This window comes from Mus caroli, chromosome 14 (genome assembly GCF_900094665.2).
Source record: "Mus caroli chromosome 14, CAROLI_EIJ_v1.1, whole genome shotgun sequence".
In the NCBI taxonomy this organism is placed as follows: Eukaryota; Metazoa; Chordata; class Mammalia; order Rodentia; family Muridae; genus Mus; species Mus caroli.
The window spans coordinates 23,666,246-23,691,217 of NC_034583.1; the positions used below are offsets into that span (position 1 = coordinate 23,666,246).

General features: G+C 38.3%; 1 protein-coding gene across 1 annotated transcript in view; it reads left to right on the forward strand.

Annotated features, from left to right (window-relative positions):
• The window catches only part of Capn7 (calpain 7), a 34,101-nt gene that overhangs the window by 4,749 nt on the left and 4,380 nt on the right, over window positions 1-24,972 (forward strand). The window contains exons 3-16 of the mRNA XM_021182003.1: window positions 1,435-1,592; window positions 2,467-2,534; window positions 4,395-4,595; window positions 7,192-7,278; window positions 10,077-10,203; window positions 11,867-11,952; window positions 12,538-12,631; window positions 15,961-16,107; window positions 16,561-16,667; window positions 17,485-17,605; window positions 20,820-20,964; window positions 21,768-21,867; window positions 22,776-22,911; window positions 23,496-23,571. Coding sequence (XP_021037662.1) covers window positions 1,435-1,592; window positions 2,467-2,534; window positions 4,395-4,595; window positions 7,192-7,278; window positions 10,077-10,203; window positions 11,867-11,952; window positions 12,538-12,631; window positions 15,961-16,107; window positions 16,561-16,667; window positions 17,485-17,605; window positions 20,820-20,964; window positions 21,768-21,867; window positions 22,776-22,911; window positions 23,496-23,571 — 1,653 coding nt within the window. The remainder of the gene's footprint in view (window positions 1-1,434; window positions 1,593-2,466; window positions 2,535-4,394; window positions 4,596-7,191; window positions 7,279-10,076; window positions 10,204-11,866; window positions 11,953-12,537; window positions 12,632-15,960; window positions 16,108-16,560; window positions 16,668-17,484; window positions 17,606-20,819; window positions 20,965-21,767; window positions 21,868-22,775; window positions 22,912-23,495; window positions 23,572-24,972) is intronic.

A 24,972-nucleotide genomic window follows, 5' to 3' on the forward strand; every position in this document is an offset into this window, starting at 1 on the left:
CTCTCTCCTCTCTCTCTCTTTCTTTTTTTCTTTTTCTTTTTCTTTTTTTTTTTTGAGACAGGGTTTCTCTGTGTAGCCCTGACTGTCCTGGAACTCACTCTGTAGACCAGGCTGGCCTCAAACTCAGAAATCCACCTGCCTCTGCCTTCCAAGTGCTTACATTACAGCAGCAGAGCTGGTTCAAGTTTCTTAGTTATGTTCTCGCTCTTAAGCACACACACTCTCTCCCTCTCCTCTTCTGTGTGTGGGAAGAGTGGCCTTATTCATGCAAAGCAAATGCCCTACCACCTAGATAGTCTCAGTTCTGCAGTCCTTACTTTTTGTTGTTGTTGTTTTGGCCAGGTTTTGCTGTACAGCTTCAAACTCAAATATCCCCATCTCTACCTTCCAAGTGCTGGGATCACAGAGCTCTGCCACCAGAATAAACTTGTTATTGACTTTTCTATTTTTAGTCGTCCTAAGGGATGTTAAGTACCATCCTCTTTAGGCTTTGATTTTCATTGCTTGAGGGCTTATGATACTGAACATGTACACATGTGCTGTGAACTAGAGAGATGGCTCAGGAGTTAAGAATTCTTGTAAAACACCTAAGTTTGATTTCTAAACCTCACATGGTGGCTCGCAGCTGTCTGTAACTCCAATTCCAAGGGATCTGAGACCCTCTTCTGACCACCAAGAGCACTAGGCATGCACATGGTGTACAGACTTACAGATAGGCAAAACACCCATGCACATAAAGTAAATAAATCATTTAAAACAAAACAAAAAACCCCAAATTGAAATACTTATTTCACAGAGCAGTAAAAGCACGATGGTTTCCCTTGGCCCTCAATAGGAAAAACAGCAGGAGCTTTATTGTCAGGGCTAGTACTGTCTTTACTAAAAATGTAATGACTGCTGACTCTACTCCTTCCTCTTCCTTTCCCTCCTCTTTTCCTTCTTCTTCCTCCTCCTCTTCTTCCCCCTCCTCGTATCCGTTTCTGGTACTAGCTATAGAACCAGGACATATTGTGAGGCAAGCTCATTTTGCCCCCAGGTTGCACCCCCAGCCCTGTGTGTTTAATATTTATCATTTTCCAAGTGTTTGCTTTGTTTTTATGGAGGGAGAAGAATATGAGCTTCCTCATATTCTTTTGTTTTTTATTTTAATGAAGGGAGTGCTGATAGAAAAATAATTGAAGGGAATTTTTTTTATAAAGCTTTTCTAATGTCCTGTCCCTGATGTCTGAATAATTGGGTTTGGGCAGGGGGCTTAAGATTATGAGAGTGGATAAATTTCTTTCAAAGGAGATTTTTGTGTATTTTGCTAATGTTTTAAATGAAGAATTATAGAGTTTGGTTAAAGAATATCTTAAATATATTAAAATGTTGGTGTTTCCTCACTGCATTTAAGTAATATTTTTTCTGTGTGTTTTTTTCTTTATCTTATACCAGTTCAGTCAAAGAGTACTGATCCTTTGAAATCAAAACATCAGTTGGATCTAGAACGTGCCCATTTTCTTGTTACACAAGCTTTCGATGAGGATGAAAAGGGGAATGTGGAAGATGCCATAGAATTATATACAGAAGCTGTGGAACTCTGTCTAAAAACCGTAGGTATAGCTGTGAGTTAAACTAGATGGAATTATGTTAAGAAACCACCTGATTTACTAACAGATTTATTTATTTGGAAGGAGCCCTGCCATTCTATCATTATAAATAAACTAATGTAACCTTCACTAAAATGTTGAGTAGAAAGTTAATTACAGAGTTTTATACCTTATTACATATGGTTTTACCACTGTTGAATCACTAAGAAATTGGGTTTTAAAATTACATTTACTCATTTTTAAGCTGTTTAAGGTTAGTAACTAGTGAATTTAGTCTAATTTTTTTTTTCAATTTTATACAGTAAAAATATAGTAGTGGTTTTGGAGAGCTTCATTAACTTGCCATATAAAATCTGTAAGCTGAGCGGCTTAGCATGTAGATTAGTATTTAGTGCTCCTGATGGACCATGGCTTGAGACACTTAGTTTCAAGGGGCAGCCACTATTTAAGAGCACAGTGCGTTTGTCAGGAGGATGGCATACAGGAGCAAAGCAGGACAACATGTTCCTGTTGTCTTTCACATGCCAGCTTTCTGGCAGGTTGTTGGGGGTCAGAAAAACCTTGATTTCTATAACACTGGAGAAGATAGATCAGTGCTGCTCCATCCAGGTTCCTCCTGCTCAGCCTTCTGTGTACATGTTTATATGTTTATGGTCTAATTAGCACTTGTCTACAGAAGTACAGCACAGCTTTTAAGTTCACCCCAGTGACAAGATACACAACAGAGTTTTAAGTGATAACCTTTAAAGACAGAAATAAAAAATAAAATAAAATGAGTATTTACTCATAATTTCAAGAAGACTATTTTATTTTTGCATAGAAACATGGTTTAGGTCAGTAAAGAGCTATGCTTTAGAATGTCTCTCTCTCTCTTAAGTCTTCTGAAACTGCTGATAAGACTCTGCAAAACAAATTGAAACAGCTGGCTCGACAGGCGCTAGATAGGTGAGTTTGTCACTCAAATTCTTATCAATGGATAGCATGAATTGTGCTTTTTTTTTTTTTTTAAATACTATTTATCTTAATGTGTGGTAGAGGTCTGAATGTTGCTTCATAAGCTGAGCCCTAAAAGTCTACCCTTTCTTGCTGAGTAAATGTACCTTCTTTCTAGCTCCTTGCATTAGACCAAATCAGTAGCCATCCATTATTCAAGAAGTGTCTATTTTTGTTGTATAGAAAACAGAGCTGTGATATATTTGGTTGGTTTTTTAGCCCTAACATTACTGAGTGTCTGTGGGAGTTTTGTTGCTTGAACCTAAGATCTTCTGCATGCTATTCAAACATTCTACCACTGAGCTATATTTCTAGTCCCTGACAGTCATATTTTAAGTAGAATGCTTCCTCCATGTTGTATAACATCAAACTTCCAAGACAACTTTCAGGCTTCCAGGACAGGCTCTCTGAAAGCTCTCCAGAGTTACTATAAAAATAGCCATTGAGAATGGCCTTCCATTCCCAGCCTCACACCATGTCTGTGGCCTTCGTGTGAAGCTTGGGTCACTTCTGAGCCTGCTTTGAGCATTTTATTTAAAGTTGAGTCTCCCCCAACACTTTGATTCTGATTGCCCTGTCTCAGTATTCTTTCTACCCCACTGTGGAATACACAAAATGATGTTGTTGTATTTGTTGTTGTTGTTGTTGCCTGTGTTGCATTCAGCCTTTATTTCCTACTTTGAAATCACCTTAGTTCTATGGTGGCTGTGTTCTGCCTCTTTCATTGAACTGTAACTCGGCCCTTCTCTGCTTCAGCATCAGTTAAGCTTTCATTTGTTTCCCCAAATTCATGGAGGTATGACACTTGACACAGCTGCCTCTTCCAGTTTCCATGACGTAGGATTGCCATGTTCACCTGACATAGTTGTCTTCTCCATTGTGATTCCTTTTACTAGTTACAATCATCATTGGTTTTTATTCTTGTGTAGATAAACCATCCAGTACTTCTGAATGTGTCCTAAGCAAAAGTCAGTAGGCTGAGGTTTTAATTATAGGCTCCTATAGGATCTGTTAAAGATTAAGGAGCTTCTTTCTAGGAAAATCTATGTCTTGGCATATAATTTTGGAGAAGACTTGGGAAGGTCATATGTGGATCTTGGATTAAGAACATTGTTAGCTTGTTAGTTCTTTGACAGAACAGTCCAAGTTCCCTTGTATATCATGGATGCCCTCTGTCATCAATCCTGCTTTCCTTTCACCTCATGCCTGCCACCTCTCAGTCATGCTTTTCATGGGGTCTGTATACTTTCTTTTGAAGTTACCATAGTTACTCTGCTGTCTGTTTCTGCTTCCTCACTACAGTGGACTTCTCTAAGACTCAGTCATTAAATATAAGCATCCTTCCTTTGATTTGCCCTCTTTTCTTGGTCACTAGGGTTATTATCTCTTTGGGGGTATTCATTTGCATGAAGTGCTTCTGTCCTGACATCTATCATTTTGACACGGTTGTCTTTTTTTAATCCATAGAACCTTAAAGATAGGATTTATACATTATTATACAATCTTTACCTTGTATAGTGTCTGACATAGATGTTCATTTAAATAGTACTTACAAAATATGTGTAGTAGCTTATATAGAGAAGTTTTGATGAGTATTAAGGATTTTATGAGTAGGATGCATTGCTAACTGGCAGTAAGTTTTGTGTCCTGTAAGTTTAAATGAAACAGTAGGAAGTAGAGGTGGGAGAAGCAGAGCTTTGAGACTATGCAGCAAGTTTGAGCCAGGCTCTTTCTGAGACCCTGTGTCATAAAAAAGCAAAAGCTTGAATGTAAGAGGAAAACTAGAACAATTCTTCTGTGCTTCTGTTTTAGAGCAGAAGCATTGAGTGAACCTTTGACAAAGCCATTTTGCAAACTCAAGTCAACAAATATGAAAACAAAGACTCCTCCAGTAAGGACACATTTTCCTCTAGGACCTAATCCTTTCGTTGAAAAGCCTCAAGCATTTATAAGTCCACAGTCATGTGATGCACAAGGACAGAAGTACACAGCAGAAGAGATAGAAGTGCTCAGGTAAACCCACTTACAACTCATTGTAATGAAACTGTAAACAACATAGTGCAGAGCACTTCATTCGGAGTTATCTTCAGATCTTTTTGTGATGCATTGGACTATTATTTAACATCATTGTGTTATCAGCTTGAATAGTTAAAATGTGTTGGTTCTAATATATTTTAGTGTTAGCATTTAATCCTAGACATGTACTCTGCAGAGCTAAGTCTTGAAGCTGATGAGCATAGCAGTTAGGGCAGCTGCTAATGCTCTGTGCTCCTTTGCAACCACAAGGGCTGTGGGCATGGGGGTTACTCTGACATAGCCAGCACACAAAAGTCTGGAGCTGGGCATACTTTTTCCATTTTTTCTTTAGCTCTTAAAAAAGAGTTAAAGAGAAAATGAAAATAGAATCATAACAGAAACCACTTTGAAAAACTGTATATGACATCCTTCTTACAGAAAATGTTCACTGAGCCCTGGTCTGGGCAGACAGCTTAGTGTATTTGAAAGCAGCCTCGGGGGCTATTAAAAATGCAAAGCCTGAGCTGACATGACACTTGTCTGTAGTCCCAGCCCTCTGGAGGAAAGACTTATACATTCAGGTTCAAGGTCAGCCTGGGCTGCACAGGGAGACTCTACCTCAAAAACCAGTATCAGCAAGACCCATGGTAATGTAGAGATCCTTGACCGTCTTCTGAATCAGTGATCAGATGAGAGAGGATCATCTCTGAGCCAGCTGGCTGCTCTTGAGTTGGGGAGGTCATTTTATTTTGGGCATTCATAGTTGGGCATTCATTTTAAATTTTCCTGAGGTTGAGCTGAAGGAAGCGGCATCCCCTCCTCTCTGCCTTCCAGAGCAGCTCCTTTCTTGCTGAAGATTTTAATTATGCACCTATTAACCCTAGGGAAAATAATATGTGAACAAGCAAAATACAAAACAACAACAAAAGTTCCTTTTAAAGCTGAGGCTTTAATTTAGTGTCTTAGGGTTTTACTATTTTTATGATAAAACATCAAGACCAAAGCATTTTAGGGAGGAAAAGGTTTATTCAGCTAAAGCGTTTATTCAACTATGCTTTCATATCACTGCTGATCATTAAAGGAAGTCAGGAAAGGAATGCAGACAAGGCAGGAACCTGGATGCAGAAGATGATGCAAAGGCCAGGGAGTGCTGTTGCTTACTGGCTTGCTCCTCATGGCTTGCTCAGTCTGCTTTCTTATAGAATGCAGAACCATGAGGCTAGGCATGGCACCATCTACAATGTGCTGAACTCTACCCCATCGGCTACTAGTTAAGAAGCAGTCCCACAGGCTTGCCAATCTTATGGAGCTTTTTCCTCAACTGAGGCTAGCCAGAACAGTGACAATTCATCATTTTGTCTACTTACTATCTGTATACTACTTTTATACATACCACACATTTGAAATTCCACACTGTAACAAAACTCTCTGAAAATACAGCTATCCTTCATACAAGTGAAAATGAGGGTACATGTCCCAACATTTATTGTATCCATCCAATTGCTGACTGCTTTGTTACCCAACAACTAAGTAAGTTTTTTTTTTTTTTTTTTTTTTTTTNTTTTTTTCGAGACAGGGTCTCTCTGTGTAGCCCTGGCTGTCCTGGCACTCACTTTGTAGACCAGGCTGGCCTTGAACTCATATCCGCCTGCCTCTGCCTCCCGAGTGCTGGGATTAAAGGCGTGCGCCACCACGCCCGGCTACAACTAAGTAAGTTACTCTGCACATACTCTTAAAAAAAAGCAGATCTGTAAAAAGAAATTGTTACCAAACATGGAGACATACTGCAGTTCCAGCACTTGAGATGCTAATGCAGGGGTTTTTGAGTTCGAGGCCAGCTAGATAGCCTGGGCTGCACAGTGAAGTAAGCCCTATCTCAGTTGAACAGCACCAGCAGATAAATCCCCAAAAGGAGATAGTTAATATATGCAAAAAGCAAAACAAAACCTACAGAGCCTCAGCCAACTTCACTTGAACTTGTCAACAGACCATAGCTGTTTCTACGACACTTTCTTCTTTCAGGACTTTGTCCATATTCCCATAGCCAAAATATAGAAAGATCACATTTTTTTAGAGTTGTGTTATGTTTTTACATTCCTAAATAACCAAGTTACTGCTTTGTTTCTTTGGGATTAGGATAGACTTGGCTTTATATCCTTGTATTGGACACAAAGGCCAATTTTAAGACTACAGTATTTCTGTAGTGGATGTCAGGTGGTCTCCCCCATCCCCTGCTGTTGCTACTTTAGCTAATTAAATATTTGTGCTGAAGGTTGAATCTTATACACATCATAGCAAAAGAGCTACATCCCAAGCCCAGGATGTTAATCTTAAAAGAATGTTCTTATTAAACTGAACTGAATTATAGCAGTGATCATCTGTTTTTTTTTTTTTTTTAATCAAAACTGTCCTAATAAAGCCCCGAATACCATGAAGCTGTCGATTTAATGCACTACCACACTTTGTCTCTGAAGTTTGACCTTTGGTGTTAGCTAAAAGGCTGGGAAGTTATTGTCATTTAAATTTAGGATTTAAGTAAGATTGGTGATTAATATAGACTTGAAAACAGATTTTTTTTTCTTGTGCCTTGTAGGACAACATCAAAAATAAATGGTGTAGAATATGTTCCTTTCATGAGTGTTGATCTAAGGGAACGCTTTGCTTATCCAATGCCTTTTTGGTAAGTAAGCGCTTTTAACTTTTACTTCCAGGATCATTTAAAGTGTTTTTCAGTACTCTGAAGTCCAGTTTGCTTCATAACCTTAAAATTAAATTTTATGTATAACAGTTGGGAAAGATTATTTATGGGAAAGAGGTGGGAAATTGTTCAATAAAGATCTGAGTGAGTAACATGAAGTTGTCACTTTAGTACAGTGCCATGCTATCCTGCCACACGCTCATATTTGTTCTAATTGGCCTGGTCATGGGCTCATGAGAATTGATTTTAACCTAACATTATAGACATAGTACTTAGTATAATACCTGGCTCAGAGCAAGTACTAAGGAGACATTGGTCTATTGATGATTGGATCACAATAGAAGAAAGTCCAGGAAGTAATTAAGTGTTTAGAGATGTACTAAATACCTACACAAAGATACTGCCATCATAATTATAAGATAAACTACTTTAGTGTGAATATATTTAAAGAGATGTAAATTTGTAGTTTCAATTTATATGTATTTAAGATAAGTTACATCTCTAATGCTGGAATATCTAACAGCAATAATACAGCATGAGCAGTCAGAATTGGGGACATTAAAAACATAACTGAGAGAGTAAGATACAAGTCAGAAGCTCATCCAGGGAGCCGTGGCCATACACAGAGGAGGCAGTGATAGCTCATCCAGGGAGCCGTGGCCATACACAGAGGAGGCAGTGATAGCTCATCCAGGGAGCCGTGGCCATACACAGAGGAGGCAGTGATAGCTCATCCAGGGAGCTGTGGCCATACACAGAGGTCTTTACATTTAAGACTAGCATATCACAGGGGGATGTTTTCTTTTACTCCTTTTCTTTTTTTGTGTGTAATTATTTGCTTACTTGTTACTTCTTGTGTATAATTCTTGCTGAGAATTACAAGCTTCGTCAGGACAGAGGCCATGTCTGTTTAACCATGTCCCATCACATATATAGCGCAATGTCTCTTTTATAGTAAGTTCTCAAGCTGTACTGAATAAATTAAATTTGGAGAAGAATAGATGAATACTAAAGTGAATTAGGTGGCAATATTTTTCCATTTTTGTCATCTAAATTTTACATAGAGAATACTGAAAAGAAAAAATAATTATAAACATTTTAAGTTCATTTAACAGTGAGAGGAAAAGGGCTCCACAATGTGATTTCATTTAGAGCAGTGGCTCTCAGCCGTCTAATGCGCAACCCTTTAATACATTCCTCATGCTGGGGTGACCCCAGTCGTAACATTATTGCTGTTACTGATTTTAATGTAACTATCTGATATGTAGAATATCTGATATGTGACCCCCGTGGAGGTTATTCAAATCCCCTAAGGGGGTCATGACCCCAGGTTGAGAATCAGGTGTAGAGAGTGAAAGATTAAAAAGGATTTTTTTTTTTTTTTGGTCTGGTGATATGTTAACCTTTAAGTCATAAGCATTGCATTTTATAAAATACTTTTAATAGCCTTATGAGTTGAAGAAAAGAAATGTGTTTAAATTACTGACTTTAATTACTCAGTAGTTTGGGAGAACAAATACTATGGAGTCATAAATTTATTCTGTAGGGTGAGCATAAGGTCAAGAACATGACTCAGAATTTTAAAAATGTTTTGAGCAGTGTTGTAGGTAAACTTTTTTTTTTTTTTTTTTTTTTACGTATTTTCCTCAATTACATTTCCAATGCTCTCCCAAAAGTCCCTCATACCCTCCCCCGCTTCCCTACCCACCCAGTAGGTAAACTTTTATACTCGAGATTTACAACAACATGGGCTCATGAAAGTCTAGCGGTATCCTACCTACAGTTAAGAAACTAGTACTTGGGGTGTTTTCAGGTCATACTTGAGCACAAAGTCTTCTTCATCTGCCTACTCATTGGTGTTCTTGGATTAAAGAATGTTATACAACTTTGTTTTAGTTTGCATATTACACATTACACAAAATCTTTTGAGATCTAGACAGGTGTTGCCATTGCTGTAGGAAAGGGAAGGCACTCCCGGGGTGGGGAGGTGGATGCTTTTAATTGGTATTATAGGTGGGCGTTAAAGAGGCACTGCGGCACAGAGCAAGTACAGTGTAGTGGATAAAATGGTGGATTTGGCATCACAGACTTGGATCCAAATGTCATTTCTTCGCTGTATGACCTTGGTGACCATTTTGTGCTTCCCCCAGACATGCTTAACTGAATATAGTTATTTTGAGGATGTAAGTGGAGACTAAATATATAAAGTATTAGCATGATGCTTGCTACAAGGCCACTGCTTACTAACTTAGTCTCTCTGTCCTTTCAAGAGGCAAGGGAAGGATCTGGAGCTCCTAAGCCTCAGGAGACTTAGCTTGTGTTGTTCGTGACTCCATTCATTGTTGAGTTTCCTGAGCGTCATAACTGTGATAAGTTAAATGTCTGTACCATATTTATTTATTTATTTGTTTTTTTGTTTTTCAAGACAGGGTTTCTCTGTATAGCCCTGGCTGTCCTGGAACTCACTCTGTACACCAGGCTGGCCTCTGCCTCCCGAGTGCTAGGATTAAAGGCATGTGCCACCATGCCCAGCTCCCATATTTTTAAGTAAATACAAGCTTTTGTCTTCACTTATGTATGTTGATTTTTTTTTTTAAATTGGAGAAGTTGTTGAGATTAATTGAATTCAAGGTTATGTGTAAAGAGCCAGATTTGACTGGCTATTTTAGGAAGACAAAAGTATAACGATGTGATCTTTGCACCAAAAAGAAGGTTTCATTCTGGCTCCAAGTCATCTTTAAAAATTAATATATTTTTTTAAATTTTCATTGTTACCTCAGTGATAGATTGGGCAAGCTTCCATTATCACCTAAACAAAAAACTACATTTTCTAAATGGGTACGACCGGAAGATCTCAGCAACAATCCTACAATGATATACACTGTGTCCAGTTTTAGCATAAAGCAGGTAAGCACCTATGTTATATATGTTCAAGAAAGTTTTCACTAAGAAAATTTGAATCCAGATTTGATTTTTCTTAGATTCTGTATATTTACTTGCATGGGTATAATTGCAGACATGTCTCATCCTTCGAGTTATTCTCAGCTTGCCTTGGTAGTACAGACTGTAATCCCAGCACTCATGCTTCAGTGCCATAAAGGAGTCTTTCTTACAACAAGACCGAAATTTTGTTAATTTTTTTTCTTCTGGGACAGCCTTTCGCTGTGTTCTGAGTTGGCTTTGAGCTCAGTGATCCCCAGCATCAGACTCCCAGCAGGTTGCCCGTGTGTGTCACCATGCCCAATACAGTCTGGACATTTTGGCTTTAACGTTGGGAAAATGATAACACGAGAAGCTGTCTTGAGCAATTACAGATTTTTTTTTCAGTACTGGGAATTGAGTTTAGGGTCTTACGCATGCTAGGCAGTCACCCTATCATTGAGCTGCAGCCCCAGCCCCAACTACAGATTTGTGCTTTTGTAGATGTGAAACTTGAGAGTTGAGTTTCACCTTTGACGAAGAAGTAGTTATAAGAATTAATTAATTATTTAATTCTTGGGGGCTAGAGAGTTGGCCCAGTCAGTAATGTACCTGCTGCACAAACCTAAGGACCTGCGTTGGCATCCCCAGAAGCACACAGAAGGTTACGTGGGGGCTCAGTGATGGAGAGAGAGCACTGGCCGCTCCTCCAGAGGACCTGGATTCATACCAGCATCCACATGACAGCTCACAGCTGTCTGTAGCTCCAGTCCTAGGGGATCCAGTGCCGCCTTCTGACCTCTTTGGGCACCAAGCATACATGTGGTACATAGAATTACATACAGACCAAACACCCTTACACATAACATTTTTAAAAAAGAAAAAGTCAGGGTGACTGCACACTACTGTAACCCTAGCCTTGGGCATGCAGAGCTCACTGGCCAGCCAGCCTACTTGAATTGGTAAGCCTCAAGTTCAGTGAAAGACCCTGTCTCAAAAAGTAAACGGTAGATGAATTTGGTTCCCACTCCTCAGATATGGTGGCTCACAAGTGCCTTCAGCTTCGGTTTCAGGATATCCAGTGCCCTCTCCTGGCCTCTGTGTATCCATACTCGTGTGTACATACAGCCCAAAATAGACACATACAGAGACACATAAGTAAAAACAAACACACACATACTAGTATTTTCTAAAAGTAAAAGGAAGAAAGTGACTGAATGGAACAATGCCACCATCATTGACCTTGGGCCTGCATATATACCTACATGTACATGCTTACCCTCCAGAGTGCACGTGCGCGCGCGCACACACACACACACACACACACACACACACACGCACACAGATGGGGGGGGCACACCCTAAGGATTTTAAATTAGCTTCATTGAAACACTTCTAGGATTTGTTTGAATAAAATATGTGAGTTGGCAGCATGACATTTCTGTTTTCCTGTTTGAATAATAAGATATTTAATAAAACAATAAGATATTTAATATAAAGCTAAGATATAATAATAAGATATTTAATAATATATAATAATAATAATAAATAAATAATAAGATATTTAATATAAAGCTAAGGATATAATGAATAAGTATTGTATAAATGCTGAAGTTGCATGAATGGAAGACTGTGTTGTTCTTATTAACAGACAATAGTATCAGATTGTTCCTTTGTGGCATCGTTGGCTATCAGTGCAGCATATGAGAGACGATTCAATAAGAAGTTAATTACCAGGTAAATTTTTGTGTTTACCTTTTATATGATTGCTATTTATTTGGAAATTTAAAACTTATACCATATGCATGTTGAAAATAGAGAGGACAGACCACCAAACTTTTGTCCTTTCTGTGGGAGTTAAACAGATGGTTCCAGGGCCTCTGCAAAAGCAACAGGTACTCTTAAGTGCTGTGCCATCTCTCTAGACCTCATTATACAGTTTGAATTTTATGTGACTTTATTAGAATTGTACTTAGTGCCCTAATTATATTGAAATTACCTTACTTCTCAAAACCAATGATAAAAGTTACTTTTAACTGGGTTAAAATATATCTACTTAATATATGATTTGTTAAAACACTTAAAAGAATCATTCGTTCCAGACCAACCTCAGTACATATTGAAATCCTATCTCAAAAGGAAAACCAAAACCAGAAAGTATTTAGAATATTAAAATATTCTTGTGTTCATTTTTATAAAATTGGGAAGAAAGTAGCATTTATAAATGAATGGCATTTGTTTAAAAGTAATATAAAGTCTTATATATTAGTTGATGTTGAATATTAGTATTGGTATTTTAATATCCATTTTCCTTTCCCAAAGCATAATTTACCCCCAGAATAAGGATGGAGAACCAGAGTACAATCCCTGTGGAAAGTATATGGTAAAACTTCACCTCAATGGTGTCCCAAGAAAGGTGAATGTCTTTTTCCTTCCTGATCCTACTTCCACCTCCTCTTTCATCACCTCCTTACCTTTGAATCTTGAAGGGAAACAACTAAGAGAAGTTGACTGTGTAAAGATTTTAAAAGTTAATTTAGTTGATAAAGATTTAATTTTTAATTTGTATGTGCGCGTGCACGCACACATGCACATGCACGCATATAAGCAAGAGCCACATATGTGCATGTAGATGTAGAGGCCAGAAGAGGGTTTCACATCCTATGGACCTAGAGTTATAGGTCCTTGGGAGCTGTCTGATATAGGGATTGGGAACTGAACTCTGGTCCTTTAGAGGAGCAGCTGTTTCTAATCTTTTCTTATATATAGGTTTCATTGTTTTGCCCAAACTGTCTTCAGTTAGGCTGGAGTAACCTGGCCCTACAGGCATGAGTGGCTGTACTCAGTTCAAGTCTTTTTAAAGAATGCTTTTCAGTACTGGGCGCACACCTTTAATCCCAACACTTGGGGGCAGAGGCAGGCAGATTTCTGAGTTTGAGGCCAGCCTGTTCTACAGAGTGAGTTCCAGGACAGCCAGGGCTACACANAAAAAAAAAAAAAAAATGCTTTTCAAATACATTATGCAAATTTCTAATAAGAAATTGCTAATGACTTAAAAATGTTAGCCTTTTTTGGTTTGTTTCCTTTCTGACAGGATTTTGTTAATGCATCTCATTCTGGCCTCAAATGTGGAGGCTTCCTGCCTCTTGGAGCCTTGAGACAACAAGAAGGCTCTGACTTTTTACTTAATCAGGAAATCAAGACCAGCTAAATAGTTTCATGGGTAAAGCTTCCCTTGCAAACAGAGTGGACATGAGTTCTGACCTTTGAACCCCGTGGGACATAAAGGTGGAAGGACAGTGAGAGAGACCACACTACTGCCTTGGCATGTGCTTGTACACATACACATGCATAGTGTGCATTCACACACAACAACAATAACTAATAATAATTTTTAAAAAATTATAAAGTAATAAAAGGTTGGTGGCACATGGCTTTATTCCCAGCATTCAGAAGACAAAGGCAGACAGATCTCTGAGATTGAGGCCATCCTGGTCTACATAATAAGTTCATGCCACACAGGACTACACAGTGAGACCCCGACTCAAAAAAATAAATAAATAAATAAATAAATAAATAAATAAATAAAGGAAACCAGATAAATTAAATCTATTAGCTCAGAAGACTTCATAAACAATCATAATGAGATATTAGAAACTTTAATTGTTTCTTGTGACATATATGTAGATTTAAATTATGCTGCTGTCATTTCTTTTAGCTGTCTGAACTCCATAATAAGGTCTTCCTTGTTAGCATTCTCTAGAACCTATCTACCCCTAGGTTCCTGTATCAAATTCAGCATCACTTGAGAGCTTTTAGAATTGTAGAATTTTAGGCCTTGCTTCAGATGTACTGAATCAGTTGCAAATTTTCTTTAAAGTTTTACCCATTTTTATTTTATGTATGCGGGTGTTTTGCTTTCATGCATGTCTGTGGACCGTGTGCATGCAATGTCTAAGGAGATCAGAAAAGGACCATCAGATCCTCTAGAACAGTCGGTTGCACTCCTTTGGGGGTTTGAATAACCTTGTCACAGGAGTCACTTCAGACCATTGGAAAACACAGAGATTTACATTACGATTCATACCAGTAGCAAAATTATGAAGTAGCAATGAAATAATGTTATGGTTGGGGGTCACCACACCATGAGGAACCGTATTAAAGGGTTGCAGTACTAGGAAGGTTGAGAAACAGTGCTCTGGAACTAGAATTACTAACTATTGCTAGCTGACTTATAGGCGCTAGGAATTGAACCCAGGCCCAGGAGAAGAGTAATCAGTGCCATTAACCACCAAGCCATTCTCTTGTCCCCAGAGCCTGCATTTTAACAAGATCACCTGGTGACTGAGACTGAAAACCATTGTTCTGTAGCTCAGTAACACTTACTCAGCCCTCAGTAAGTATGTTTTGGTAAAGCTGAGGATTGAGCCTGCTAGGGCCTTATTCATGGTGAGGCACAAGCTCTGCTCTAAGCTGTATTGAAGCTCCAGTCTGTCTAAGTGACACAAACTCACTAAGTTACATGCTATCCCTGAACACGTGCTTTAATCCATACAGACCTTGAACTTGTAATCCTGCCTCAGCTTTTGCAGTAGCTTAGATTGCAGGCCTGAACCACAAGTATATCTGTGACCAGAACTTGCCTTTGTAACAGACTATGTGCCAATCCTAATGATAATGCTGTTGTTTGGGAACACACGTTAGAGTTAAATTGATTACTTAAAAACTAAACAGTTGGGCTGGAGAGATGGCTCAGTGGTTAAGAGCACTGACTGCTCTTCCAAAGGTCCTGAGTTCAATTCCCAGCAACCACATGGTGGCTCACAACCATCTGTAATGGGATCTGATGTCCTCTTCTGGTGTCTGAAGACAGCTACAGTGTCCTCATATAAATAAAATAAATCTTAAAAAAAAACTAAACAGTTTTAAGTAAGATAATAACCTCTTGTTTAAAAAGAGTCTTTCAGTGTTGAGAATGGCGGCAGATACCTGTTACCTAGCACTCAGGAGGGTGAGACAGGATGTTAGCTGGTTCAAGGCCAGCCTGGGTTACATAGCCTGTCTCAAAAAAAAAAGTTTATGAAGCAGTAATCTCTGTACTACTCTCAGACTACAACTCTTCTTTTATCACTATGTTTTGCAAATAATTTTTTGTTGTTGTTGTTTTTTTTTTTTTTTCGAGACAGGGTTTCTCTGTATAGTCCTGGCTGTCCTGGAAATGTCCTGGAACTCACTCTGTAGACCAGGCTGGCCTCGAACTCAGAAATCCGCCTGTTTCTGCCTCCCAAGTGCTGGGATTAAAGGCATGTGCCCGGCACAAATAATTTTTAATATTAATTAGATATCATGTCTGTGGTATTGCTTGCTTATTTACATGTATATTTTAGTTATAATATTGTACTTTTACAGGTTTAGAATAGGAAATTTTTTTATGGTTAAACCCAAAATAGCAAGGCTCTTTTGTAACTTTAAATATAATGTACATTCTAGAATCTCTAAATAATTTGATTTTATATATATACACACATGCACATACAAATACATGTCTCTTCTAACTAGTGGCTTGTCAGTGAGATTAGCTTATAAGACTGCATAAAGGCATTGTATTAAAATGATGAACATCTTATGAAGCTGTCATTATCTTAATAATAGATATATTGTGTCTGCTTTCCATGCAAATTTTTTAAATCTTGAGATTTAAAGGTATTTTGTTTCATTTAAGGAAGTTAATATTCTCTTATGCAGGTGATAATTGATGACCAGTTACCTGTTGATCATAAAGGAGAATTGCTGTGTTCTTATTCCAACAATAAAAGTGAATTGTGGGTGTCACTTATAGAGAAAGCATACATGAAAGTTATGGGAGGATATGATTTCCCAGGATCCAACTCAGTAAGTCACGGATATATATTATAGACACCTATAGTTTATAAAGTTTAAAGTTGATAGAGGTTTTTGTTTGTGGGAAAATGATAAGGGTACCTATTTTCTTATGTAAGGATAAGAAGCATAATTTGCATTGTGCTGCAAATTATGTATCCAGAAAAGCCTAAAATATATGTGTCTGCTATGATATTGAGATACAGAGCAGTGCATTTTTCCAGGTCAAATGAGGAGTGGGTATCATACTGATTTTTTTTCTCATTAACTTATTTATTCATTTACATCCCTATCACTCCTTCATCCCCCACCCCCCACAGTCTCTCCCCTGATCTTTAAAAAAGAGCAGAAAAGCAACTTAACTTCCTCTTCAGATTTATACCTATCAAGAGCATTATGCCAAATCAAATGAGCTTTAATAGCTCTCCCGAGGATTTTATTAACTGAAATGTGTTTATGTTTCAGAATATTGATCTGCATGCACTGACTGGGTGGATACCAGAAAGGATTGCCATGCATTCAGATAGCCAGACGTTCAGTAAGGATAACTCATTCAGAATGCTTTATCAAAGGTAATTGTATTTCCTGCCCTTTCTCCTTTTGTTTCATTTCCTCCCCCTCTCCCTTCTGTCTTCCTTTTGAAGTAAGCAAGGCTGTCTAAAGGCATCATGCTTTATTTAGAAGAGAGATTGCAAAGCTGTCACCTTTTGTGTTTTGACAAAACAACGTGGTGCAGGTGGAACTCCCCTTGTGATCTTCCTGCCTCAGCATTCTGAGTGTTGGGGTCACCTCTGCACACCGTGCTCCAGCAGGAGCACTCATTGTCAGTTACACAGACTCCACTGTGTGTGCTGCCACCAGCCTTAGTTATCGTCAATAGTGGCTACAGTTAATCCAGATTTTAGAAAATCCAAAGGAATTGAATATGGAATACAGAGTGTGGAAAAACTATATGCTCCTACTAGTACTTCTCAAGTTTGAGGGAAGATGGGAAAAGAAAGAAAGTCTTGAGAGTTTAAGCTGTAAGTGGGTAATTTATATGGAGGTACAGGGAATTTTCCAAATCATAACAAACACAATCAAAGGTAGGAAACCCTGTGATTTGGTAAGCCAGATCTCTTTTGGAAAAGTAAATTTGTTATTTCATATTTTCATCCTTATTGTAAGCTGAAAATACAGCATTTGTTTTTCTTCACTGATAGATTTTTGCTTGAGAATTAAGTTATTCTGGGGGGAAAAAAAAGGAAATAATTCATGTTAGGATAGCCAGTTTTTAAAAAGGTTTTAAATTTGAAGTTTTCATGTATGCCAGTGGAGAGTACAGGAAAGATAGTGTGATCTGAGGTTTCAAATGCATTTCTTTAATTCCTCATGTTGGGGCTTCTGCAGATTTCACAAAGGACATGTCCTCATCACCGCATCGACGGGAGTGATGACTGAAGCTGAAGGGGAGAAGTGGGGCCTGGTTCCCACTCATGCCTATGCAGTTTTGGATATTAGAGAGTTCAAGGTTACGCCTTATAATTTTCTCTTATTTGTTTTCTTGATTGATAAGATGTTATAGTATCGCAATGATGGTCAGACTTTAGAGCCATCCTAGGAGTGTAAACAGCCCAGACTCTACCATTAGAAATTAGGAGGTAAAATTAGGAAAATGAAATTCAGTGACAGTAGAGATAGTGACAGCAGAACAGGGATGCCACCATACTTTCTTCCTTTCCATAGAAGTCACCACCATTGAGATGAATACACCGCTCTCAAGGTTAGTCATTGTAGAGAGGTATAGAAGATAAGTACCTGTGAAAGGAAAAGGAGAAAGATGGCTAGAAATAAGAGATGCCATGGATCTGTGTGCACATGGTCTCTCTTCTGCAACGTCTTTGCACACTGACAGGCCTTTAGACCCTTTCTCAGTATGTGCTGCAGCTAAGGTCTTAGAATAGGTGACCTCATTACTTTTCAGGTTATTGTCATTTTTGAATGAACAGCTGATGAGCTCTCTGTACTAGAAGACACAAGTGTTATTAAATGCCCTTAATTGAACAGAGAGACTTGGTCATTCAGCTAAAACAGTACTCATTATTTGTTAATTAAACTTGGTGTTAATTAAGTTGGCATACAGAAATAGGTCATTTAATCCCAGGATATAATCCAAGAAATTTGTGATTTTGTTGTTATGCAGACATAATAGTGTATATACAGAAGCCTAGATGATATGGTCTACTACACAGCTAGGCAATATTGTGTCTGTCTGTCTGTCTTGCTCCTAGGGCCTTCAGGAAGAAATACAAGATTAAATCAAACACAAGAGAAAATGGCGCAACAGGAAACACAAGATATGTGAAGCTGTTGTTAGCTTAAGGCATACAGTTTTACAGTTAAGGCTTTTTTTTTTGAGACAGGGTTTTGCCATGTATCCCAGGCTGGCCTTGAACTCATAACCCATCTGCCCAGCCTCCCAACTCCCAAGTACTGGGATTACAGGTATGTGCCACCATGTCTGGCTTTTTTTTTTTCCTCAGTAGAAGTATATTCTAAAATATTAACAACCCCCCCTAAATACAGGGAGTATATAAATTGTGCCATAAATATTTGTCATTATTAGGTATTGTTCACTGTACATGATTACATGTGCTATACTATACTCTTGACAGTTGACAGTACAATGGGTTTGTTTTTACAAACCTCACAATAAAAGAAAACCATACATTAAAAAAGAGGTGAATAAAAGATAAAATTCTAGAACTCAAGAGACAGGATAGGAAGCAAATTAAAGGCCAGCCTAGGCTACATAGTTTCTTTGGGATATGTAATAAGACCTTTCAAACAACAAATACATAATACTTAACAGTAATAACTGTTATTCATAGTATTTTGGCCAGTGATTGTGTTGAGTTCAGTTCTAATCAAACAAGCCATCTGGTTTATTTAGTTATAAATGTGTAATGCACTCTGACATTAGGATGGCTGTGATGTCACTAAACAGCAGGAATTTTCAGAAACTATAACTGTGTGTTCACTGTGGTACATAAGGTCCATCTCTGGCCAAGTGCTGTTGTGACACATGATTGTATAGGAATGGGAGGCAGTATGAGCCTGCCACAACTGTTAAACTTTATGATTCCACTGGACTAGCAGGCATGAGGTCATAGATTTGGTCTTCAATTAGGCAGGATTCCAGCCCCATATGTGCTATATAAAATTGTGTATTTCCTTAAACATAGCAACAAAATTGATTCCTTAAAGTATAAATGATGTAAAGCAGGAAAGCTGAAAGGTGCGCTTTGCTTTAGACTGGAGTTTTCTACACACAGGAGTGCTGCAGTTAGTGGTCACTATACAGTCCTGAGCTCCTTTTCTTGTTAGTCTCCTTGAGGTGTCAGTGCAGTGTGAAGAGAGTAAGATAGCATCTTCACACTGCATGTGACTTAACTTTGTACAGATAGAGAAACAACAGACTTTCTAGTGACAAATTATCCGCCATGAGTTGCATAGTATTGATTTCCTAACTGTGATTCTGTAAAGACATTCTTTACTGGAGTATATGTAAACAAAATAAACTGTGGCCCAGTAATATATTTCATTAATAGTTACTTTCAAGTTGCAGATTGTAGCATTGTTACCCAGCTGGAGCAGATTTTATAGCCTGTGGAGTGCCCCATTTTAAATTTGTATGTGAACGTTGTGCTGTCAACGTTGATCTTTGCCCACAAAATTGAAGCTTTAACTAGGGTTCTCTGTGTCTGAGTCTGAACCTTTCCTGGGTTCTTCCTTTACTGTGTGGTTTCGTTTCTGATGTATTTAATCTTTGAAACATTTACTCAAATCTGACTTTTTTCTCAAATCTGACATCTTCCTTCCTTCCTTCCTTCCTTCCTTCCTCCCTCCCTCCCTTCCTCCCTCCCTCCCTCCCTCCTTTTCCTTGTCCTCATCTTCTTCCTCCTCCTTTCTTCTTCTTTTTAGCAGGATGTGTTACTGTGTTGCTCTAGTTGGCCTGGAACTTGGAGAGCTGTCTGCCTCTGCCTTTCAAGTGCTAAGATTAAAAGGCACATGCCACCGTGTCCTGCCAACTTTAAATTTCTTTTATGTTACTAGGCCTACAATACTTTATTTTGTATATAGTATTAAAGCTACAATCTCATTTGTGACATTTTCCACTTAGGATTTTCTTATATTAATACATTCCTATTTGTGCGTGTGTGCATGCCTGCGTGCGTGTAACATTCTTGCACAATCTGCAATCTTCATTTCAGTTTTCCCTACTCCTTTGAGTCATTTCTATGTCTTTTCCTGGAGGGAGTGTTCCTTACTTTACTCTCAGGCTCATCTGTGGTTCAAGCTTTGCTTTTCAGTCCACACAGCCTTACAGCATTTCTTACCTATCTAAGGCTTTCTCCTTTGCTGGGAATAGCTAGAACTGGGATGTTGCAGCATATGCCAAGCTTTCTAAAATTCTCTTTAATTTCTTCCTCTATTCTGGGTTAAATTGCTGTTTTTCTGTTTACCAGTAAGTATCTGCAGCCATATGCTCTTGATGTTTCTGATGCCTGAGATATGCCTCTGAAAAGTTTAGCAGAATTTTCTACTCTTTCATGTTCCCCTTTTATTAAGTGTTAAGTAATTAAAGTTCAGTCTAAGAGTATTATAACTATATATAAGAGTATATAAGTATGTGGTAAATCTCTTTGTTGTTAATCATTTTGTTTTGTTGTCTCTTAATACAGGGGCTGAGATTTATTCAGTTAAAAAACCCTTGGAGCCATTTACGCTGGAAAGGAAGGTACAGTGAGAATGATGTGAAAAACTGGACCCCAGAATTGCAAAAGTATTTAAACTTTGATCCCCGAACAGCTCAGAAAATAGATAATGGTAAGTGTGTCTGTAATTTACTGCCATTTTAGGAGTGTGAGGGGTGTACAAGTGTATATGTGCATATGCACATGGAGGCCACGATTCAACAATAGGCATCTTCCTTTCCACTCAACAAGGAGCTCACTGACTGGTTAAATTGTCTGGCCAGCAAGACCCCAGGCTCCACCTGTCTTTGCCTCCCCAGCATACACTGGTAACCCAGCTTCTATGTGAGTGCTGGAGATGGAGCTCAGGTCATCATGCTTGTTCAGGAAGCACCCTATGGACTGAGCCAACTCCCCAGTCTGTCTATTTATTTTTGTGTTTTGCCTGCGTCTATGTATGTGCGCCACATATGTACAGTGCCTGCAGAAGTCAAAAGAGAGCGCCAGATCCCCTGGAACTAGACACAGTGTGGGTTCCGGAAACCAAATCCATGCCCTCCACAGGAGCAGCAAGTGTCTTTAACCACTGAGCTAACTCTGTAGCTTCACCTGCCTTCAGTGTCATTTCTAAATAACCTGTTTCCAAGATGAGGTGTACTTAGACAGTCTTAACAGTCTCTTTTATTTTTATTTTATTTGACGTATATAGGTGTTTGCCTACATGCATATCTTGCACTGTGTGTGTTCTTGGTGCCCTTAGAGGTGGATCCCTAAAACTTGAATTAGAAAACATTGCTAGTCATCATGTGGGTGCTGGGAGAGAATCTGGGCCCTTTGAAGAGTAGCCAGGTGCTCTTAACCATTGAACTTCTTCCAGCTTGCTTAATTTGTTTATTGCTAATTTCTTTTAGATTAACAAAGACATTTAATTTTTAGGAATATTTTGGATTTCCTGGGATGATCTTTGCCAGTATTATGATGTAGTTTATTTGAGTTGGAATCCAGCTCTTTTTAAAGAATCAACTTGCATTCACAGGTAAGTTTTTATACATTTTAGACTATGCTTTATAATGTTCTCTACGTTTGAAAGATTTAAAAAAAATTTTAAATTATGTGGAGATAGGAATGGGGCTTTGTCCATGAGTACATGTGTCTGGGAGACTAGAAGAGGGGGTTGGGTGCTCTGGAGCTGGAGTTATAGACAGTTGTAAGCTGCCCAGGGTGGGTGCTGGGAACTGAACTGTGGTTATCTGCAGCAGCAGTACATGCTCTTAACAACAAGCTGCCTTTCCAGTGCCTATTCCCCACATCAAAAATTTCAAATAGTGATCAAATCAGGAGGATCATCAACCCTTCTTTGTCATTGCCAGTAGCCATTTTTTTTTTTTTACTACTTTATTACACCAAAAACGTTTTAAAGGATAAAACAGAAATCCTGATAGCTGTTATGTGCACACCTTTAATCCCAGCTCTTGGGAGGCAGAGGCAGGCAAATTTCTGGGTTCAGGGTCAGTTTGGTCTACAGAGTGAGTTTTAGAACAGCCAGGGCTACACAGAGAAACCCTATCTTAATCAATCAATCAATAATAATAAATAATAAATAAACAACCCTGATAGCTTAATTGCATTTGAAACACATCACTATCTAAAGTAGTATTTAAAAGGTTAGCCATGAACAGGAGAGATGGCTGAACAGTTGAAAGTTCTTGTTCCTGCAGAGAACCCAGGTTCAGTTCCCAGCACCCACAAAGTGACTCGCAGCCATCTGCAGATAATTCTCGGGGATCTGATGCCCTCTTCTGAACTCTGTAGGCACCAAGCAAACAGACATGTAGGCCAAACATTCATACTTCTAAAATTAAAAAAAAATCAAAAATATTTATTTTTAAAAATGTTTATCTGCATGAGAAATTTAATCATTGATGTCTTTTTGTTTATTTTTAGTACTTGGGATGCTAAACAAGGACCTGTGAAAGATGCTTATAGCCTGGCCAACAACCCCCAGTACAAATTGGAGGTGCAGTGTCCACAAGGGGGTGCTGCAGTTTGGGTTTTGCTTAGTAGACACATAACAGACAAGGTACAGATATCCTTCTAATGACACACCCACAATTCAGAAATTCTTTCAAATATAACTAACTGTTAGGTCCATAATTTTATCACTATTCATTTCCATTTATATAAGCGCTCTGAAAATGTTTTCTCAAGTAAATGAGTGTCATTAGGTAGATTTTATTTTTTTTATTTTTTTTATATTTTATATTTTGTTTTATTTTTATTTTTTACTGGTCCAGTGGATTGGAGAGGACTTTATTTGGTCCCAGGGTAAATTTCCTTATTTTATAATTAGATATTGAAGTCTTATTCAGATTCCCTAAAGGAGGAGCTTGCTTTTCAATGAGAACATGAAGGTTGATACATTCTTTAAAACTTATTAAATTACTATATTCTGGAAGGGATTTGAAAAGTAGGTCATTAGTTTTGATTGTAGAAAGGCTAATTATAATCTTAATCATTTACATAGTAGTCATTTATTCAGAAAAAATATGGCTTCTATAGAACTAAATAGCTGAGGTGCTCTTGAAAATTAGTTTTCTAAACACTTAGAATAGAGAACATCTTGAGTCCATTTTCCTAACCACTGTGGATTCTCTGTGATTTTAGGATGACTTTGCAAATAACCGTGAGTTTATCACAATGGTTGTGTACAAGACTGATGGCAAGAAGGTTTACTACCCAGGTAAGCTCTGCTGAGCACATGCTGCAGCATTCTCGGACACTGAGCTGGAGAGGAAAGGCTTATGTCGATGGCATGCAGAAATCAATTATAATTATGCTGGTAGACTAACAAAACCCAGCAAAGCATACTGGGTATTTAGGTTGGTGTATATGTAAAATGTTTTAATTTTGAAACTCTTAAAATTTAGACTTACATATTTTTGTACATAATCATCAGAACTTAATTTCTAAAATGTGCCAAGGTTTATAAAGCATCAAAAAGGGAACAGAGGTAAAATGACATGGTCTGATTTGTCTTTTTAAGAGCATTGGGTTTCTTCTAAGCATTTATTACAGCCCCAAATGAGGCAGTTTTATTTGAGAAATGCTGGTGGCTTGACCTTGGGTATTGGGTAGTTGTAGAGTAAGACCAAGAGGACAGATTTGAATTTCAGTAGGATTGTATAAGGAGTTCCTGAGCTGATGTAGGCTGATTCTGGGTATTTTGTTTTATTTTTTAAGTAAAAGCAAGCTGTAGTAGTTATTAAGATGGGTAAGCATTGGTCATATCTTAAGATTTCGTTACAGAGTAAACTCGGAAGTTAATTTTTGGCTTGTTAAATTTGAGGCAATAAGACTTCCGGGTAAGGGTGCCAAGTGGGCAGTTGATTTGAGGTGGGGGCTTGAGGTCCAGCTCGATGAGTCAGGCACAGGAGGAGGTAGCATCTGAAGCCTGGACTCTGTAAATCCTTCTGAGAAAAGCCACAGCTAGAGCTGGATGCCCGGGACGTGCATCTGTAGCTGAGCAGAGGAGTTGGTACTGTTACTAGAAAACTCAGTCAGGATGTGATGAAGCAATTGATGGTACAGTGAGGCTTGATAGAATCTTAGCAGAGGAGATACTCCAAGAGGAAAAGAGCACACCTCTATCTCCTGCTGTCCAAGAGGTCAGAGAAGATGCAGTTGGACTTAGCATTGTGTAATCATTGTTGACCTTGATTGTTGAGAAAAGGTCAGGAAGGTAGGGCTGGAGAGGATAAGTCATAGAGGAAAAGATGCATTCTTCACCATTACACTGGTCAGCACAGGCACTGAGCCTCACCAGTCAGTCTCTCTCAGTTCTGCAGTTGGCATGACACATGAAGTCCAGTGGGCAATACCAAGTCAAACTAGCTATTTTCAAATGTTGATCATTATGTAACTAAAAAAAAAAAACAAAACCACACAAATATTTTCCTAGCATGAAAATTTTACATGGTTTTATACTTTGAAATACATTTACTACTACTTTTACTTTTAAAACTTAAAAGGGTTTTTTTTCTTATGTTTTCTTAATTGAACAGTGCCCCCCTCTTTTCTGTGAAATTTTTTCAGGATACTTCTAGGGTACAGTTTTATTTTCATCACACTAGGTAGTTTTGCT